The sequence below is a fragment of the Sceloporus occidentalis genome, unplaced genomic scaffold, assembly GCF_023333645.1.
Source record: "Sceloporus occidentalis isolate IW3139 unplaced genomic scaffold, rSceOcc1.0.p SCAF_7, whole genome shotgun sequence".
NCBI lineage: Eukaryota > Metazoa > Chordata > Lepidosauria > Squamata > Phrynosomatidae > Sceloporus > Sceloporus occidentalis.
The window spans coordinates 42,610,861-42,627,155 of record NW_028316987.1 but is presented as its reverse complement, the minus strand read 5'-3'; the positions used below and the strand labels follow the sequence as shown (position 1 = coordinate 42,627,155).

The window sequence follows — 16,295 nt, the reverse complement described above, 5'->3', positions numbered from 1 at the left end:
AATTCCAGTTTAAAACACAACAGATTAGAGAATATAAACAAATTACAGTCTATAAAAAGTAAGGATAAAAAGCAATGATAGGACAGCATGATCAGGCAAACACACAACAATGAGTAGGCTGCCATCACCTCGCAAACAACTCTATCATATTATGTAAAAGAGGACCACATTCATGACATATTGGTTCAAAATTCACAAACATATCCCCTATCCAAGCAAGAGTTAAACTACAAAGTGCCATTAATCAGATGCAATTGATTACTAATTTACAAATTTAACCGTTAAATCAAGCCCTCTGTACAGATTTTAAGATTATATTATAACATATTACATCTGTTTAACAAACTGTTTACGATTTGCAATGGCAGCTGCAAAGAATTGTGCAACTGCTTGCGTTATATCTTCCTTCTGATCTGCAAGTAGAAAATTTGTATACAATTTCTCTTGTCTGCCTGGAAACTGCAGCACAATTGGTGTTATATATAAAGCACGTATTTCTGTATACAAAGAACAGCCAGAGAGTACATGATTAATATTTTCGATTTCCTCTGAGCCACAAGGACAGTATCTGTGTTCGTAAGGGATCTTTTTAAATCTGCCCTCCAGGACTGCTGAGGGTAAGATGTTAAACCTTGCTGACATGAAAGCTCTTCTAAATTTCGGGACATTCAAATTCTCAAAATATTTCGCACATTTGCCAGGTCTACTGGATTCCCTAACAGGATGTAAAGTTAGTTGGCTTATATGAGTCTGGAAATCAATATCCTTGATGCGTTGAGAAATCACAGATTTTGCTTTATCATAACCTAGTACAGTTATTTCAGATAGTGAGAGTCCAAGAGATGAGAGTTTCAAGGTCAGTGTCTCCTTCCAGGGAGACAAAAAGGAGTCTGTTAGAATTAATGGTACTAAACCGATCGGAACAAAAAACATTTTGAGCCATAAATTTAATTTGCGTATCCATACACGCGCCTCAATAGATAGCATCCCTGTTTCTAGACGGAGAATAGAATTCGAAACACAATTTGGGACACCTGATTTGAAATTAAAATCTTCGCTTCTTAGATGCCTGTATGAGTCTCTTGACCTCCCCCCACTCTTGTAAAGTCTTTCTGTTTTCTGATGATCCCTCCTGCTTCAGCCCTGATGCAGGCTATATGCCCCTGAACCTTCAGCCTTAGTTCAATTGTCCAGTAAATGTTCTTGGCGTTCTGGACCAGAATGTTTTGATGACTGATTCTTAAAAGGTATGTACAGACCACAAGCAATGCATTGATTTAATAATGATTTCATGTAATTTATGTATGTCTTTTTATTTGTTATTGTTGTTGTTAACTGCCCACAAGTTGGCCTCGACTCATGGCGACCCTGTGGATGAGACATCTCCAAGACCCCCTGCCCTCAACTACTCTGCTCAGATCCCACAGGCTTAGTGGGGCAAATGCCTGTGTATTATGCATCTTCTGTGGCAAACGAGGCTCTTGTACATGGATACATCCTTTGGGCAGTGAAAGTCAGATATTGTACTCTTGAGAGGGAAAGCCACCATTAATGCTGGATGAAATTTAGTGAGCTAGATGCTTTTGTGTCTTACTTCACAGTGATGCTCATTTGTAAAACTTTGTTTCAGCATAGGTTGGAAACATTTTTTCTAAGAAGTAATAGTTTTTGGACGATGACTTGGGAGACCAGGGTTTGATTCCCAGCTCAGCCAAACCCACTGGGTGACTCTGGGCAGGTCACGTGCGCTCAGCCTCAGAGGAAGGCAATAGAAAACCTCCTCTGAAAACTCTTGTCAAGAAAACCACATATGTGCAGGTATGTGTTAGGGTTGCCATAAATCAATTGACTTGAAGGCACACAACAACAACAACAACAACAACAACAAACAAAAGTACAGTCAGCCCTCCTTATCCACAGATATTTTATCCATGGATTCAAGCATCCACAGCTTGAAAATATTCAAAAAAAGTATAAATTCCAAATAGCAAGCCTTGATTTTCCATTTATATAAGGGACACCATTTTGCTCTGCCATTATATTTAATGGGACTTGAGCATCCACAGATTTTGTTATCCACAGGGGATTCTGGAACCAAACCCCAGCGGATAACAAGGTCCAACTGTATGTCAGCAATCTGGAGGATGCTGGAACATGTACAATCGTCCCGTGGTATCTGTGGACTTGCCATTTGCAGTTTTGATCATTCACGCATGGCAAGTGCACACTGTCCCCAATGGTGGCATGTGCATGCAGCCATGGCATTGGGAATAATACCCTTCTTCCCTCCCATATTCCTTCCTGGAGGCTCAATACATTCCTTGGCTGTGGCGGAGGGGGTGGGGAGTGCACCTGGCTGAGCCCAAAATGAGGGGCCAAGACTGCCCCCCAACTGAAGAAAGGCCATCTCCTGGCCCCCAAGGAAAAGTTAAGCCTGGGGGGAAGAAGGAAGGGAGGGAGGGAGGGAGGGAGGGAAGGAAGGAAGGAAGTAAGGAAAGAAGAAAGGAAGGAAGGAAGGAAGGAAGGAAGGAAGGAAGGAAGGAAGGAAGGCGGGCGGATTTGTCCCATTGTCCCCAATGGTGCCATTGTGGACAATGGGACTTGAGTATTCACAAATTTTGGTATCTGCGGGGGGTGGGTAGATAGCTGGGTCTGGAACAGATCCCCAACTAATACTGAGGGATGACAAGACTTTAATGTTCTGTTTTGGTCCATATATACCTTTCTGGATATAAGCAATATGTGTAGTTAATGTACATACAAAGATGGTGGCAAAAAGTGATTGGATTTGACCTATTCTGAAAGAGGGAATGAGAGGGTGTGGGATAAAAAAAGGGTAGTGAGGTCACAGAGCCTTCCAAAATGTGTCTAGATCTAATCTTTGATAAGTCCATACGCCTGCCTATGTGTCATGCTCTGCACAATATTATTAATAGCACTTGAACTCCAGACATTTCATCTTTTCCTTTCCTAGCTAAATTAATTACTCATGCCCACCTGCCCTTGCCTGAAATGGCTACCTCTATGGCTTTTTAATCACAAGATGTCCAGATAACCTTGCCTGAGCAGACAGGTTAAAAAAAATAATAACATTTGGACCACCTGCCCCTCTTTCCCTATATCTTTTAGTACACAAGAAAAAAATTATCTTATAGAACTGAGACAAATTCCCTTTGTATCTCATTAACCTGGTCTGAAATGCATCCTCTTACAGCAGCTCCAAGACCAACTAGAAACGGTCTCAAATCTTCAATCTCAATGGCCTGTTACAGACAGGCCAAAATAAAGCTGCTTCAAGTCACTTTGGAGGTATGGTATTTCAATGATGCATGCGTCCTAAGAGTCCAAAAGCTGCACCAAAGCCACGCTCCGCTCCTAAGGACTGGAGTGCAGCTTTGGTGTGGCTTTTGGACTCTTAGGACTCATGCATCATTGAAATACCATACCTCCAAAGTGACTCGAAGCAGCTTTATTTTGGCCTGTCTGTAACAGGCCAATGAAAAACATTGTTGGTTAGTCTCAGTATCTTTTCCAATTCCTTTGATCCATCACATAAGTTGAATTTGATTCCCATCAGCCACGTCCAAACTAACATCTCTGAATGTGCCATTCCTCTTTGTAACATCTGTCAAGCTTTTTAAAAGGAGTAAGATGTTGATTGTTCAAACAATTCCTCTTTTACTAAAAGATCTGGGGGGAAAGAAATGAGGTGAAATGTGCCTATAACATGATACATATATTTGTATAATTTACATTTGTTTTTACATTTAAGATTGCTCCAAATGCATGGAGATCTTCACATTTCAATTACCTTATTTGTTTCCATCTAGTCCAGAGGTGGACAATGTCAGAGAGTTTATATACTTTAAAGTGTGTGTGTGTGTGTATAGTAAATAATGCTTTTTTAATCCTAGGATCCACTAGAGACAGTGGTTAGAGTCTTGGACTATGACTCCAGAGATCAGGGTTCAGTTATGTTGGATGAATCACACTCTCATCTAAGGTCACCTTGGATGAATCATACTCTCTCAGCCCCAGAAAATCCAGTGATAAATTTGCCTTAGGATTGCCATAAGTCAGATATGACTTGAAGGCACACAACAAGGGGCCACTAAAACAGCCCTGAGAACCACATATGGCCCACAGCCGGCACTTTGCTCACTCGAGATCCAGCCATAGCAAAGTAGCCCCACACTCCAGCACAGGAGTGGGGAACCTTGAGCCCTGGAATTAAATCTGGCCCTTTGGGGTTTATTTATATTTTGCTTTCCTCCCATAAGGGACCAATATGGGTTTCCCAATTAGTTACATTCTGTCATGATGATACAATTTCTCAATGATTTCCATGCTCTGGTATGGACTTCCCCTACTTGAAAAAAATTAAATGTATCTCCTAAGGTTTGTTGAGTCAGTCTTGTATAATGGTTTGAGTATTAGACTATGACTCTGGAAACTCTATGACTCAAATCCCCTCTTAAGTGGGGTACAAACCACCAGAAAGAGGCGCCTCCCCAGCACCTCTCTTTGCTCTGCCGGAGCACCGCAGCAACCAAATTGTGTGGCGCTGCTGCGGACCAAAAAAGGAACACCTGAAAGTGGCTCCTTTTTGCGGCATCACTGCGATGCTGCAAAGCTCCAGAGACATCACGATGATGCCGCAGCTGCGCCGCCCCATCTGGAAGCGGCGCAGCTGCGACGTTGTTATACACCCCTTCTGGTGGGCATGCTGCAGCTGTGGCGCCCTCATCACATGCAAAGGTTGCAGGGTGTATGGGTGCTCTGCCCACCAGGCAATCCTTGCACGTGATGAGGGCGCCTCAAAGGCCCATCTGTTCCAGACCTTAGCCACAGAAACCCATTGGGTGAGATTGGTCAACTCACATTCTCTCAGTCTCAGAAGAAGGCAAAGGCAAACTTCCTCTGGACAAATCTTGCTAAGACAGCTCCATGATAGATTCACTTTAGGATTTCCATGATTTGGAAACGACTTGAAGGCACACAGCAAAAGGGCTTAATAATAAAAATATTTTGTCATTTTTGATCCCACCCTTTTCCCCACCCAAGCCTGGAATGCATTTTTTGCTCTAGTATTTGTAGGGGTCAGTGATGGGGAGAAGTTCATCTTGCCCTGCAAAACAAATGCATTAAGTCACCACAAGGCAAGGAATGTTCTGTTTATTCCAGGATTCATAATTTGAGCAGAATTTTCACATTTATTTCACAAAAGGAAAAAAAATCTAATATGCACCAGTGATTTCTCTGACTTAAATATTAAAAATGGTAGCCATAAAAATGCTTTTCATAGGAAACTTCTTCTACCATGTTGATATTTTTACAGACTGGGTTGGATTCAAACTTACTCATACTCAACAGTAAAACCCTTGTAATCAATGGGACTTAGGTTAGTCCTGACTAACTTAAATACAATGGGTTTAAAGTAAGTACTCCTAAGTCTGGATTCAATCCATTGTTTAAAATGGTGCAGAATGATAGAAACACAGATAGAACACACTCTTTTGGAAGTTGTACAGATTAGTAAATAGCATATGGTAGAATTGAAAGCATTTTCCTTTGGCGGTAGATTGTGACTCAGCAACATTTGTGGTGACAAGACAACTGCGGGATGAGCAAAATACTTTTAATATGTCTACAATGAAGTGTAAGAAATTATAGGAGAAACTTTTTTCTTGAAAATTCTGCATATGTTTATATAATATATATTGCATTGTATAGTTTTACAGACAAATTTACATCAAGTACATGTTTTTAAACACTGATTTGAAAAGGATGACAATTTTATTTCTGTACAGAAATGAGATTTGATTTTAATTTATTGTAAGCATAGTTTAACATTCTTTAAGAAGCGTACTCATATTCTTCAGCACTGCGGCGTCCAAAATCCATCCAGCCCATGTAGTCTCTGTCTCTTATCCTGTGTGTAGGGTCAAAATTCTGTAGTCCCATCACAGAGACCTTTCCAGTTGAACCTTTTTTAAAAAAAGAAATTGATACAGAACTAAATAAATGAATGCATAAGACAATGATAGCAACAGTTACGTGACACCTTAAATCGGAGGATCTACTTTATTAGATGAGAAGAGCTCAATCTATCAGTAGATCACTGAGCATGGAGACCTCTGGGGGCCACATGCAACTCATGGAACACATTTTCCAACACTCCTGGTCTCCAACACTCCAAAAGAAATACATCTTGCTTCAAGAAAATCAAAAATTTCCTAGGCTCACCAGTTGTTTTGGGAGAACTACAGTATACAAAAAACACTGTGAACGTTTTAAAATGTGGAAGGCTAAAAATGCATGCAATTTAAAAAAATACATAAACACTTCAGTCAGTGGGTAAAGGTTAAGGACATTAGTTCAAGTTCATAAATAAATGTGTGAAGATTTCTATGCAGACAAAAAGGGTCTTGAATCCTGCTATGAAACAAGCAGGGAAAAAAAATAAAAGTGGAAATGAGAGAAATGCAATGAAATAGAAACTGAGTGATTTTGTCATGGACAATAAACTGAGATTTCTCTGGTTGATTTGCAGGAAACCAGAAAGAGTTTCTGACTCCTAACAGCAACAATTAAAAAGTATTCCTTCACCCCTTTCAGAAACAGCACTTAAAATGGAGAACAAGGATTTCTGAGTGAAGGACCTGTGAACTGAATTCAGCTAGTGTTTTGCTGTTCTGTAGTATAACCACATCGCTGAGCCACTTTGTACTATTTTGTACCTGGCTCTGGGTGCAGGATGGCATAATTCTAACTTTCTTTAAAAAAAACCAACAACCCAACAACAACTAGATATTGCATAGTAGTGACCTATTCATAGCACCATTCAGTTATCACTCAAAGTCAACAAGATCCCTGACCAGCTGATGTTTTCCATATAAACCTTACATAATGAGACATTACCTTGTTGTGACAAACAATCCTGGTCAAGACAGAAGAAACTATCAGGCCTATAATGTACACCAATTCTACTGCTTTGGTGGTTTACCACTGTATTCCGACTGACTATTGTGACACTAGAAAGGACAGTGCCATACCAGTATTATAGAAATATTTCTGGACTGCATTCAAGTATAGCAATTTAGAAAGCTAAAGGCCAGCCTCTGTTTTGCCATTTACTGTGTTGCTTTGGGCAAATCACTGTCTTTCAGGCTGACCCAATGCACAGGATTGCTGTGAAAATATGAAATGGGATGGTATGATAGCTTGCTACTCCACACTTCTTGGAGTAAGGGAAGAATATATATATATGTGATAAATATATAAAAGGTAGAATAATCAATTGGCCAAATATTGATTTGTTTGTATGTATACATCCCACCTTTCTTTCAAATGGGACTCATATCAACTTACACTATGAGTTTAAAATGTAACAGCTAAAAATATATTCATATTAAAAAGCACTAAACTGCTAATTTATTTAAAACACTGCTTTTAGGACATTAACTTTTAAGCACAATTTTATTTTGATTCTTTTTCTTATATGAGTGACCTTCCTACATACAGAGAAATGAACTGGAATTTAATAATCATACGAAAAGAGAATGAAATTAAATGCCATTTAAAATGGCAGAAGGGGATATCCCATAAAATAATTGAAGCTAAAATATGGTCACTTTTTTAGTATCAATATTAACTAATTTAAACACATTTTGGCTGTAATCCAAAAAGGTATTAACTAAGGATTAAGCCATTAAATACAACTGGATTTACTTATGCATGAACATGCTTTTAGATTATACAATGCCACTGATATTTCTCATTTTTAAGAAATGTACATATACTGTCATTTTTGTGACTATACTGTTGTTGTTTGCCTTCAAGTCATTTCTGACCTATGTCGACCCTAAGGCATTCTTGGCAAGTTTGTTCAGAGGGGGTTTGCTACTGCCATCCTCTGAGGCTGAGAGTGTGTGACACAACCAGGGTCATCCAATGAGTTTTCATGGCTGAGCCAGGATTCAAATCCTGGTTTACAGAGTCATAGTTGCCTTTCTGTAACCAAAGAACAGAAAAACTATGGTCCAACCGCAAACGTCTTTGGGCTGTCCAGTTGAAGAGTGTAGCATCAAGGCAAATCTTAGCCCCCAAATTTTAGAAATAGCACATCTAACATTTCCTCAGATATATTTTTCTATTCTCAACGTCCATAATTTTTTGCTCCTTCACTGTTGGCATTACAAGATCCATGAAGCATTCTCATGCTTGCTGAATAGTACTGTGATGGATATGACATCTCCCCTGCCTTTGCCAGAAATCATGAGCTTTTCAAAGCCTCCTGGTAGATCCCCTTGTAAGTGGATACATGGTTACATGAGTCTCTATACTGAAATAATGAGTTTCCTCTCTGTGTGCATTGGTTGTTATTGCTGTCTTCAAGAACCCAGAAGGGCAGAAGCAGCAGCACCTAGCTACTCCACATAAGCCTTTGACTTGTAAACTATTGACTTTTTCTGTTAACACTACCTCTTGGGCATACTTTTATCCCCTTACCACAGTGCTTCTCAAACGGTGGTGTGGGATCCCTGGTGTGTGTGTGTCTGTGAAAGTTGCTCAAGGGAGACTTGGAGGCCTTGTTCCCTCCTTCTCCTCCTCTTCCCAAACCTTTATGTGTAAAATTTACACATGCATTGTGTTAAATATTGAATTTACTTGAATGATGGTATTTCCTTGTGAAATGTTAAAATATGAATATATATGTGTGAATAAATGTGTGAATGAAAATATGCACACTAAATAAACAAAATATTTTTATTCATATACTGCATCAGGTGGGTGGGTGTGACGTCTGCATGCAGATGTAAAGGAAGGGTGCGTAAGGGTAAAAAGTTTGAATACCATTATCTTAGCACAAAAGCTTCCATGAACTATCTTATAGAACCAGTTATTCTGTTCCCTTTGAGAAGAACTATCAATATTCTACATATTTCTGAAATTAGGAATATAATTGTTGTAGATTTTTGGACTACAGCCCATACAAGCACACAGTCAGCATGGCCAGTGACTATACTAGTGGCAGGATTCTGGAAGCTGTAATCCAAAAAGTAATTTTCCAAGCTCAGCATGTACAGCACTGTGCTCTTAATAAAGAACCACAGTGGAAGAGTAAATATTTCACCCATTTTTAACCTTTAGCATTTTGCTGTCACAGAAGCCCCAAAATGAAAAGGCTTTTAATTCAGCTCCAGAAAAGAACTCTAGACTCTAACCTGGCTTATAGTTGCATTGTAGTCAATAAATACAAATGGAGCTATTAAGAAAATGTTCACCCGAAAGGCACAAAGATAGAGGTGATCTTGGAGTATAATATGATTGCCCAGTTTGAGTGCCCTTTGAAAACCAATTAGAGCACATCTCCTATATTTTTCACCTATTTCAGTTCTCACCGTTTCGGCTTTGCTGTTGTCAAAGTGAGTGAATAAAAAAGGCTTGTGGGAATTCAATGTGTGATTTAGGCTTGTGGTTCTATTTGGAAGCAGCTTCTATTGAAGTAAACTGAGCTGATTTCTGGTGGGGGGGATTATTTTGAATTGAGGCTGTAAATGCTAATTTTAAAATGCCAGCTGTTGTGGTCATTTGAAGGCACGCTGCAACCAATGTCATCAAACTGTCTTATAGGAAATCAAACAGGGCTAGCACTTCCATTAGCCTTGGTGAGGCAGTCACCTCAGCTGGCATGTCACTGGGAGTAGCAAATCCACTGTTCCTTCCCATGGACTGATAAAGCCCCTGTGCTATCAAGAAGTAAACAACTGTGCCATTAAACTCCATTACAACAACTGTTGAGCTTTACAGCAGTTCTGAGCTAACCTCTGGTAGTACAAGGACTATGGTGTCTCCGGCCTCTGCTTGCTCCACCTTTTGGGAACTGGTACCACACACATATTATCCAACCTTATTGGGGGTGAAACATCTTCTCCTCTTTCTATTTGTGTGTGTGTGTGTGGGGCACAGCATCATAACCTCTTGGGCCAATGGGGGGCACAGTTGGCGACAATGCATCTACTACTACTTAGTCCTCTGCCAGCTTCTCAAGGGGTGTGTCTTTTCCACATCCCTATCTAGTGTGTGTGTGTTGGGGATGGTTGCCATGGCATGGAGCAATGTGGGAAAGGGATGGGATTTTGCTTCACCCCTCAAGCAGCAGGTGAACATGAACTACTTCTGACATTGAATCACTAACAAATGTATGCCAAACCATCTACTTTAACTGGAAGAGGCTCTTGGAGAACCCATGTTATTCACATTACACACATACTTAAACACTGACTTGCTTCATTTTGCACATGCAGTGGAGGGTGTTTAGAAGATGCTGGGTGGGGGAGACATCAAATTACCCAGGAATGTCTTTCAGCCTGAGGAACAGATTCACCTTCAGAGACATTCTTGTGGCCTGTATTTCTATTGTAAACTTACAGCTCTTACTGCAAGTAACAAAGCTGTGGGAGAAGCATGTCAGTTCTTTAGGATGGGAACAGGACCCAAACCAAAACTGGGAAAACACCAAATGCTGATGTCATGAAAAAAGGATGTAGCCCTCTGGAGAACCTCAGAGGGACAAATTCACCCCATTTCCCAGCAGTCCAGATTTGGCCTCAGGACCTGAAGTTTTCAACATCTGATCGATTCTCTGAAACTGACTTCTGATACACAGTACTCAACATCTACAGTGTCAGACATTTTACTACAAGTATCCAGTTAAGTCCTCAAGTACAGTTTCCCTTATATCTCCCCACTGAACTTCTTTAACTGGACACAATTAATGGACACAAAGACCACATTTGTACAAAGGATATTTTGAACCACTCTGCTTTACTCTCCACCCCCATCCCCACTTGTAACGCTAATTCAACAATGTTGTAGTGGTAAAACAAATGTCCCCATTGCAACATTTCCCTGCAATCAAAGATAGTCCCAAACTGCAGGCAGCTGTCTTGGACAATATCAACAAAGTAATTCTAGTAGTTTTCATTGTTACCAAAACAGGTAACAATGGGTCCTGGTTGTTCGGTTCATAGCAAAAAATACTGCCAAGTGTTTTGAGTTGCAACAGAGATAGCTCACAATACCCTTGTTGGGAGAAAACCTGTATCTACTTATGACCCGTTACTGTGCAACTTGCTGCTACATGTAGAGAAAAGAGAAGTCTGAGGATAGTAACAGGTGACATAATTGTTCCTGCTAATCAAAAGGGAAGTAATAGTGACACTGTATTCTGCTTTGGTCAGGCCCCACCTGGAATATTGTGTCCAGTTCTGGGCACCACAATTCCAAAAGGATGTTGAGAAAGGGGAGCATGTCCAAAGGAGGGTGACTAAAATGGTGAAGGGTCTGGAAACCAAGCCCTGTGAGGAACGGCTTAGGGAGCTGGGGATGTTTAGCCTGGAGAAGAGAAGCTTAAGCGGTGATACGATAGCCCTGTTTAAATACTTGAAGGGATGTCTTATTGAGGAGGGCTCAAGCTTGTATTCTGCTGCTCCAGAGAACAGGACCCGGAACAATGGATGCAAGCTACAGGAGAATTGATTCCACCTCAACATTAGGAGGAACTTGCTGACAGTAAGGGCTGTTCGACAGTGGAACACACTCCCTCGGATAGTGGTGGAGTCTCCTTCTTGGAGGTCTATAAACAGAGGCTGGGTGGCCATCTGTTGGGGATGCTTTGATTGAGATTTCCTGCATGGCAGGGGGTTGGACTGGATGGCCCTTGCGGTCTCCTCCAACTCTATGATTCTATGATTCTATGAAAAGGTTGTAGAGTTCTTCTATGTGAGCCCTGGCTCCACTATAGTATTGTAGGTGAATCACAACAGCAACTGCTTTTGCTACCTGTGAAGTTATGAATCACACTCTTGAATCTATTGCAGAAGAGAAGTATGTAACGGTACACTCAGTCTAGCTATAGGAGCCTAATTTAATGCTTATTTCTCTTCTACTGTGAGTTCAACAGCTCTTCAGTCTATAATCCCATATCCAGCTACCCAGTACTAAGCCCTATTGAACTGCTTGGGACTTAAATTGGATTGCACTGTAAACCACCTTTACACCTCTGGAGTACTTCCCAAGTGCATCATTTAGCAGTCGCTGGGTTTTAGACTCCATTAAAACAACACCAAAATGCACAAATAAGCTGTGTGCATCTGATCTAACAAGGACCTAATGTGAGTAGCTAAATTGTATTGCAGGGAGGACATTAGTAAAAGAAAGTGGGTCCCTTAACTGTCCACTAAATGGCAAAAAAGAATTGGTCCCAGTTCTAGGTGTACTTAGATATTTGTGCTGTTTGTAAATATATTTAATTCATATGCTGTGATATTCCTGAAAGTATTTTTTTTTTTGACAGCAGGTCATCATCAGTGGCAGTTGGTGGCTCCCATGTCACCAAATCAGTGGATCCACTCTGAGGGGTTTTTTTGTCTGAAAGTTAAAGGGTGTTGAAATTATGATAGCCCATTTTACATTCAGAACAAACTCAACAGTGGATCCATCACCTCAGTGACAAAGAAGATACCAGCTGCCACTTGTCCTTTCGATATTGCTCACGAATCAGAATGTACAGTATATGATTCTGGTCCTCTGTATTTAAAAACCTAAATAGAATTAACAAAGATTCCTTAATAGACTTCATATGAGGTAGCTCTGGTGAAGCATGAGTTAAATGCCTTCTCCTCGTAACACTTTCCTTGGGTGCTAAATATGTGTGAAGAGAACCAGTGTGGCATACTGGTTTGAGCACCGGACTTCAAGTATGAAGACCAGGATTCGAATCCTTACTCAACTATGGAAACCTGTTGTGTGACCTTGGGCAAGTCACACTCTCTAGGTGTTAGAGGAAAGGAAGAGGAAGGCAAAGGCAACCCCTCTCTGAACCAGTATTGCCAAGAAACCCTCATGATAGGTTCACCTCAAGATTTCCATAAGATGGAAATGATGTGACGGTACAAACCACAACAAATATATGTGAAGGTGGGGTGGAAGAGGACAGACGGGAAATTAATGAAACATCCCTCCTTACCTACATTTAAGGCAATGTATTTGCCTCCACTTTATGGCCACAATAGGCTTAATTTTTGCAGTTTTCTATCCCCCCCAATACTTAGCAATCCTAAGTATCATGTAGCTTTATGAAGAGTTCTGGGGAAGCTCACACACTATTTTTGCATTTATGGCCAATCCTAATAAAAGTATTACCTAACTGTGGATCTAGATGGCTAAATCTGTGGGTTTTCAAAACCAGACTAAATGTTGCTACCCTTCCTCCAGTTTGATTTATTCATGAGTCAAATCTTAGAGAGCAATTTCTAACTGAAATTAGATTTTTCTAATTTGAATAGAACGTGATTCAAAATATATACCTCTTCGGGTTTGCTGGAGGTATTTAGCCAACAGAGCTCCAAGGTTGGCTTTCTGGTCCATGCTGCCATCTACCCGCTGGATAGATTTCCCTGTGGCTGGGTTACGAACGTGCCGGTGGTTGTCCAGCAAGCTCTGCTCAAGGTCGGCAGCCACAGGATTGCCATTGTGGGAACCAGATGTCTGCTGCCCTGAGGAGTTCATGGACAGCACAGCCAGGAGGAGAAAGAGGCAGATCCCACTATTCATAGCTGGAGAGGAAAGAGGAGAAAACATGATGAAAGTCCTGCAAGGATAGATAGATAGAGACAGGTCTGAATTTACAAATGGAAAGACTGTACTTACTAAATGGAGATTGAAACCTTATTGCTTTTGCCATTCCCAGGCTGCCTAGGGATTCTTGAGGTGAAACCTAATCCATCAAATAACCAAATAAAACCCACTGGGAACTTGCAAGCTCTTCCTCTTCATTACATCTCATGACAACAACAGGCTGACAACATGATTTAAAGATCAAGGCTTTCCTTCATGCGTTCTCTTTCCCTGGTCAAATTTTGTAACATCTTGCCTAATGAAGTGATATGAAGATCTTGAAAGGTTGCACATGTCTTTTTTCCCTTTTCTTTTTGGCTCAATAAAGATATTGCTACAGCACAGATCCTAAAAGGCTGCTGTTTCCAAACAAGTATATATTCTGGGTGTTCATTTATATGAGAAAGAACGGCAGCGAGGTCTATACATCAAGGCTTAAGAAGTCACAGATCAATGACTGGGACTGATGATAGCTTCAACACAGAAAAGCAATCCATGGCAATCCTGTATATTGGGAAAATTAAATCCCTCTGTGACATATCATATTGCTCAACTGAAGCTATCCATTGAATTCTCCTTTGCATGAATTTTAGGCACAACACCCTTTAAAAAGTATGCCATGTTCTATTTTGGAGAAATTATCCCCCCACCCCACCCCCTGTATTTTTGTGGTTGTTATGTATCACTGTGCAACTTTTCTATATCCTAGAAAGATCAACAGTGCTGACTTGAATTTGAATTATTTTTTGTGTGGAATGAAATATTTTGCAATACTCCAAGATCACATCATAGAGTTAATTTCTCTGGAGTACAAATGCAAATTAGAATCAAATTAAAATGACTTGATTCTCTTGAGAGAAAAATGGTACTTGTAGCCACACACTTGGATGTGTATAAGGGAAAGTGATGTAAAGGTGCAGAGCTGATGAAAATAAGTGGATGGTTTCATATGCATGTCTGAAAAATAGATGATAGATAGATAGATAGATAGATAGATAGATAGATAGAGATTTGTCCTTTGTGATGATGCTTTATGCCAGAGAGAAAAACAGTGTATCTTGAAGAGTGTGCATGTGTGTGAGAAATTTTTTTGATGTAGTACTGATCGTATGATCTGACCTATTTATTAAATAATCATACTTTATATATATTTGTATCACATTTCACACATGTTTAAGAAATCAGAAGAAGAGCCATTCAAAGCTAAGGGAGTGCAAGTGCCACAGATTTTAACCGGAGAGTTTATCATGAGCTCTATCCAGCAAGACTTTCAGTTTGGCTCAGATCATGCCAAAGTATGCAACACACGCGAAAACAATAAACTTCCTGAGTATTAAACACATTACATACAGTACATGACTTATCTGTTTGAAACTCTGCAGCTAGGATGGTTATAAGAGGAATAAAAATTTACTGTGAAAATCTTATCCTGCTTCCAGTATCTCTACACCAATCAACAAATTAGAAGTATGCAATTAAAAAAGGCATTACAGACTACAATTGTCAGTAGATATTAAAATCACAACTAACTATATCCTGTCTTAGCCCACTCTCACCCATAAACCATTAAAACCTCATTTACCTGAGAGGAATGGTAAGTCTCATGGCATTGAACTCAAGATTGCTTACTTTTGAGTATTTATATATAGGACTGCATTGCACATGGAAGTTTGAATGAAATGTAATAACAGTTCCTCCCAATTAAGATTGAGTATCTCAGCCCATACTCCTGTTCTTTTTGCAAAAGTGGCTGTAGCTTTGCTGAGACAAATTCACACAGCAAAAGTTCTGGGTAAAAAGAACAAGCTGAAAATCCAGTCTTGCCAAACAAGAACTCTGATAACAAACATCATCCACATTAGCTAAAGTAAGAAAGGCAGCAAGCACAGTTCAAATAACAAACACTCCTAGAGCTGCTTCCCACATTTCTGCAGACTGCATCTGATTATATTCTTGCAGTTTCTAAGAGTAACTCAATATAGTTCAACAGAAATTCTCACTGTGAAAAAGAAGTAAACCACTAATGCCCTAATCTGACAGGTTCTTTATAGTATCCTCCCAGCCTACCTTTGAAATGAGGTGCAGATTCTTGCTGTAGACTGGAGAGAAGAGGCAGCCTGGAGGGGATGGTTGAGCCCTTCAGTTCTGCCCCTTAAATAGTCTGATTCCACAATGGGAAGAGTGTCGTTTGTTTGCACAGATCTGACGCAACTGTGGGAGCACCACACGCTCCACTGCATGGATGGAGCAAAGTCACTTATATGGGGAGGGGGGATGCAGGGGAGGGGAGAGGAAAGGTTCCAAAAGGAAACACTGGGTTTAATCCTATCTGCAGCAGGGCTGGTGCTTCTCTGACACTTCCTTCTGTCCCAGAGTGTTCCAGAGACTTGAGCATTAACACTTGTGCTGAGAAGTGAAAGAAAAATATCACACTTCTTGGGCATAGTAAGAGATGCAGAAGCTAAAGTGTTAGCAGCAAAGCTTGGAAAATGTCATCTTCTGGGACTAGAGCTTCTATAGGACTCCCCAGCCAACATGGGTACATTGATTCTGGGAGTTGTAATCTAAAAAAGTAACTTTTCCAAGCTCTGGAAAGTGATGCTAAGCAACTT

The 16,295-nt window shown here is 40.3% G+C and overlaps 1 protein-coding gene across 1 annotated transcript; it reads right to left on the bottom strand.

The window, feature by feature from the left end:
- Positions 1-4,760: 4,760 nt before the first annotated feature.
- Positions 4,761-16,046, bottom strand: CCK (cholecystokinin). The gene is made up of 3 exons (XM_089531288.1): positions 15,751-16,046; positions 13,374-13,622; positions 4,761-5,987 (listed from the first exon to the last, which is right to left on the bottom strand). Exons 2-3 carry the CDS (start codon positions 13,618-13,620, stop codon positions 5,857-5,859), a joined length of 378 nt encoding a protein of 125 aa, XP_089387414.1. The 5' UTR covers positions 13,621-13,622; positions 15,751-16,046; the 3' UTR covers positions 4,761-5,856.
- Between the last annotated feature and the right edge of the window lie 249 nt (positions 16,047-16,295).

Coding starts and splice junctions, on each gene's coding strand:
- CCK (XM_089531288.1), bottom strand. CDS start 13,620: ATGAATAGTGGGATCTGCCTCTTTCTCCTCCTGGCTGTGCTGTCCATG. Junction 5,988..13,373: donor CCTCCAGCAAACCCGAAGAG/GTATATATTTTG, acceptor TTTTTAAAAAAG/GTTCAACTGGAAAGGTCTCT.